Consider the following 5,213-nt stretch of genomic DNA (forward strand, 5'->3'; position numbering starts at 1 on the left):
TTCAATATAAACACAATTCGTGTTTTTTTATTTTAATTTCCAGGAACGCCGCTAAACTCTTAAGCGACTCCCCTTCAACTTCTAGTTTTAGTACATATAAGAGAGAAGAATTCAAGTCAAGATATAAAATGCATTTTAGTTTTAAAATTTGAAACTGATGTAATTATGAAGTCGTTCCTTTTTTACGATTTTATAACGTCTTGCATCGAGTATCCATTCGTTCTGATTTTGCCCGTCTTGTCTTGATAACCTTTCAAACCCAGACTAACCTTACTCTATCTCGTGCTAAACCAAATCAATTAGCAAGGTGAGGCATTTGTAGGGGTCAGAAAAACAGCATGCATTGTTTTCCAAATCATCAAATGTTTAATGAATGAAAGTACGGAAACCAGCAAACAAGATATCAAGTTTTGTTTGCGTCATCAATCTTACTGGATGAGGCACCATAATACTCAAGTTTTCACAGACAACCCATTCAGCTACACATGGCAAGAGAATTTCCAATCAAAAAGAAATGAGAATTTCCATCTTACACCAGCCAATTCATATGACAAAGGCACACTGAACGTTAATGAATGAACAAATGGCAAACACTCGTTGATTATGGCTGGCTATCTACAAGCATTAACACTTGAGAGTCTCGTAGTTCAACACGCATAGCATACACGAGAGATTTCTAAAGCATAAGAAATCTAATGCTGATATCGACCAATAAAACAGTGGGTACTAAACAGTTGACGCAGTGCATTTTTAGGCACAAATCAGAGCATGCTATCTACAGCTACGTGCTAGAGAGTAAAGACCAAGAGAAGAAGAAGAAGAAGAAGAAGAAGAAGAAACAAACCGCTTGATTTAGCGACCATCAGCAGAAGTAAAAGAATCTGCAAATCCAGTTGGCCTTGCGGGGATACTACCCTTACTGTCTTCCAAGTCCATGTAACTCAAGTCCTTTCCTTCTGCCTCTTGCCAACCCTTCACCATCTGATTAAGGGGAAGGCTATAATCAATTCCGGAATACTCCTCAGTGTCATCATCAAAGGGTTTCCATTTTTCAACGAGTGGAGCTAGAACATTCACAGCATGGCCCATATCTGGTCGTTGACTTGGTTCTCTTGCAGTGCAGTGACCAGCTAGCTCGGCAATGACAGCAATACTCTCAAAAGTTTCTTCTATTTTGTCAAGGGATGGATCAATAGCAGCCATAAGTTTCTCCTTATCAGATTTTATATGCCAAAACCATGCTGGCAAGTATTGGCTTTCCTCAGGCCTATCCTCATCAAGTGCCATCAGTCCAGTCAATAACTCCATTAGCACAACTCCAAAACTAAAGACATCTGCTTTGGTTGTGATTTTTCCTGTCACTGAAACATTTCGAAAGGTGAAAGCAGAATTAGTAAAATATTTATATGTACCTAGTAAATCATGTCTATATAGCTTGATGCAAGGGGTGAACTTTTTTTTGAATAAAAAGAATTGCACAGATTATATAGGTCATTCCTGAAAGGCCAATGTTAGTAAATATACGTATCTCAACCTTCAAGATTAATCAAACTGAGCAAAAATGTTTATAGGAACTTAATGACTGATTTCATGATTAAATTCTCAAAGAGCAACCTAACCATATTTTTCTCATAGCTAATCCATGTATAATGATATGAAACACATTCTAGATGATGGTTGAAGTATATTGAGGTTTAATTCGATCAAATTCTGCTACCTTTATTGACAACGTTAAATCCAATTCAATTTCAAGACCATTTGAACAGAAAATGCATCCACTGGCTATAAATTATTCTAGACTGCTCCACTAAGAAATATGCGCCTTACAGAAACAAATAGAACTTTAGAATCCATGTAATGCTTTAGGAAATAAGTATATGTAATTTTAACAGCTTGTGAATTACCTGCATATTCTGGGGCTAAGTAGCCAAAGGTCCCCGCAAGCTGAGTCACTACAGATTTTTCACCATCAGGAGCAAGTTTAACCAGTCCAAAATCTGAGACTTTGGCTCTAAAATCATCCCCAAGCAAAATATTAGAGGGCTTAAGATCTCTGTGAATGAAGCTCTGATGAGCCAGACTATGGAGATACTCCATTCCTCTAGCAACATCCAATGCAATATTGAGCCTCCTTTTCCAAGAAAGTGGCTCCAACTTAAGGCTCTTCCATTGAAAAAGATGTTTGCTGAGAGCCCCTTGGGACATGTACTCATAAACTAGAATTCTTTCATTACCTTCAATAGAGTAACCCAGGAGAGACACTAGATGACGATGTCTAACTTTTGATAGAACTGCAATTTCAGACTGAAATTCATCCAGCGCTTTGTTACTAATTATACCAGCTTCCATTCTTTTCACTGCTATTTTAGTCCCATCATCCAATTCTCCCTTATATACGACACCAAATCCACCACGACCAAGCTCATTCTCTGGAGCAAAATTCTTAGTCACATTTCGAAGAACTTGAACTGATATCACAAGATTTCCAGCCTCAATGACATGAGACTCCCCAGTACCACTGCTGTTTCTACTTTCTGACCCACTCCCTGTTAATGTGGACATGCTTCCATAAGTATTGTTAGCTACAGCAATCTTTACCATATTGTCTGGGTCAGATGGATCTCGAGGGTGGATTACTAGTGAACTCGGAGCAGGTGAGCCATCTTTTCTCCTCTTGTAACAATATATCAGGGGAATGAGCAGAAAAGCTGCTGCCGCAACACCTGCAACAGGAGCTACAATTGCAACCAAAATTTTCCTGCTGGACTTTTGTGATCCAGGAGTATTATTGGAGTTGGTACTTGTGTGAGTTGATGGGGATGGAGTATCAATTGAAGGAACAGAATTTCCAGAAGATGAGCTGTTCCCAGATGAAGGGGCCACTGGGTTCCCATTCAATAAAGAGTTCCCATTAGTGACAAGTTTCAACTTCTTGTTAAAATGAGGCAATGGCGGGGAAATGTTATTGTCACTGAGATCCAACAGCGTCAGGGAACTCAAGCTAGTCCAATTACCGGGTATTTGACCACCCAGATTGTTTCCCTCCAATCTGATCTCAACAAGAGAACCTAAGTTTGCAAGTGAGGGGCTCAGAGTACCATTCACTTTAAAGTTGGGCAAATTAATCATAGACACCTTTCCAGAGGCATCGCATTTTAGTCCCAACCATGGACCTTTACATGGGTCATTACCAGACCATGATTCAACTAGATTTGATGGATAATTCAACCCATCCAGAAAGTCCAGGAGTGCCATGACTTCAAAGGCACAAGGAACCCCTGGTTTGGGTTGACAAAAATAATTATAATCGTATATAACTTTGCCTGCTGCGAAATTTGGGATCGGTCCCATTAGGTGGTTGTTGTTCAAGTTAAGACTGTCCAGTTCCATTTTACCCAAAGCATCTGGGATTAGACCAACAAGCTGGTTAACATTGAGATCGAGATCCTTGAGAGAAGTTAAATCCCCAATATTCTTAGGAATCTTCCCCGTGAAGTGATTTCCATGAAGCCAGAGACTCGTAAGCGAAGTCATGGTTGCCACCACATCAATAGAACCAGTCAGACCGCCACCCTGCTGATCGTTCAACCACAGAACCTGCAAAATCGAGTGATTTAAAGTCGACGGAATTTCACCGGTTAAATTGTTGCGTGAAAGTTTCAGGATAGACAGAGAGGACAAATTCCCCAGAAAAGTCGGCAATGGACCGGCCAAGTTGCAGCTCATACAGGAAAGATTGGTTAACTGAGATGAATCTTGCAACTGAGAGGGGAATTGCCATCCAGTACTGGCATTAAAATTATTATCATCCAATGCCAGAGCTTCCAGACTCTCAAGCCCGTCAAAGAAATCAGCGGGAATGGAATCGAAGTCATTGTAGTCCAAGTATGCATATTTCAAATTGGATAACCCACGGAAAGACGGCAGTGGCCCGTTGAGCTTGTTGTTCTGAAGGCCAACGTTCTCTAGCATGGAGAGCTGGTTGAAATTCTGAGGCAGAGGACCACTCAAGTTCAAGTTTTTAGCCTGAATCTGGGAAACCCTGTTTCCCTTGCAGAAGATGTACTTCCAAGGAGGACTCCCACACGGGTCTCCACCATCTTCAGGCCACGGCAGAAGCTCCGGGTTGTCCAAGCCCTTCCTGAACTGGTTGAGAATCTTAACGTCATTTGGGTCAGTGGCACCAAAACCCACTGCAGCAAGCGAGAGAAGGAGTGCTGAAACAAGCTTCAAAAGACGCTCGTCCATGGCGGGAGCTGCGCGGTTCATCTAAAACACTGACTCCTAAGTGATTGACGGAATGCTTCCTCTTCATTCAACCATGCCATACGAAGAAATCTGGCAAAGGAATACAGGAGGAAATCGCAGTTCAGATGCGAATTGAGGGAAACAATTTAGAATCCCTGAAATAGAAATGTAGACCGGAATCAACTTTTTTTTTTTGGGAATAGAAGACTACAATGTCTAGTTTGTTCTTCTGAGACTAGGAAGCTCAGGTCCGCTTATCCGCATCATCCACATTCTCGATTCCCTTGTCCAGTTCGCCCAGAATCACGCGGTTCATCTTATCAGTGACTGCTGAAGTACCCCGTTGCATCCACATTGTCAAACGCTCCTTTGTTTTATTTCACCGCTTGTCCCCTGGCCCTTGAGACCCTGTTTGGTATTAAGTATTTAATTTTGTGGTATTGAAAATAGAAATAAGATTGGGATTGATAGTAGGAATAAATTTTAAAATCATGTTTGATATGTCATGGGATTAAAAAAAATAAGATTGGGATTAAAAAAAACTAGTAAAAAAACTTAAATACCCACTTGCCATTTCACCCTCTCAATTGATCACCTGAACTCATTGTCTTTATCTCATCCTCTCAGTCAGTGTCACAACTTCTCACAAAAGAAGATTCATCACATAAGTTTGAGAAGCGAGGACGACGCTGGGAGAATGGAGTTGACCAAGGCTGTCGATGGAGGAGAAGGAAGGTAGAGGCTGGAGATCGTCGAAACAGGAGAAGGAAGCTGGAGGGTCGGAGGTCGTCGAAGCAGGAGAAGGAAGATGGAGGGTTGGAGTCGCGATGGAGGAGAAGGAAGATGGAGGGCCAGAGTCATCGACAGAGGAGAAGGAAGATGGAGGTCAAGGGTCGTCAAAGCAAGAGAAGGAGGAGATCGTCGAGGTAAGAGAAGGAGGAGATCATCGAAGCAGGAGAAGGAAG

The 5,213-nt window shown here is 41.5% G+C and overlaps 1 protein-coding gene across 1 annotated transcript; it reads right to left on the reverse strand.

Moving 5' to 3' along the window:
• Nucleotides 1-486: 486 nt before the first annotated feature.
• Nucleotides 487-4,613, reverse strand: LOC129318085 (receptor protein kinase TMK1-like). Its single transcript, XM_054962627.1, has 3 exons — nt 4,460-4,613; nt 1,905-4,338; nt 487-1,361 (listed from the first exon to the last, which is right to left on the reverse strand). Exons 2-3 carry the CDS (start codon nt 4,267-4,269, stop codon nt 853-855), a joined length of 2,874 nt encoding a protein of 957 aa, XP_054818602.1. The 5' UTR covers nt 4,270-4,338; nt 4,460-4,613; the 3' UTR covers nt 487-852.
• Between the last annotated feature and the right edge of the window lie 600 nt (nt 4,614-5,213).

This window comes from Prosopis cineraria, unplaced genomic scaffold (assembly GCF_029017545.1).
Source record: "Prosopis cineraria cultivar Desert tree isolate PC_DT_omini unplaced genomic scaffold, ASM2901754v1 PC1, whole genome shotgun sequence".
NCBI lineage: Eukaryota > Viridiplantae > Streptophyta > Magnoliopsida > Fabales > Fabaceae > Prosopis > Prosopis cineraria.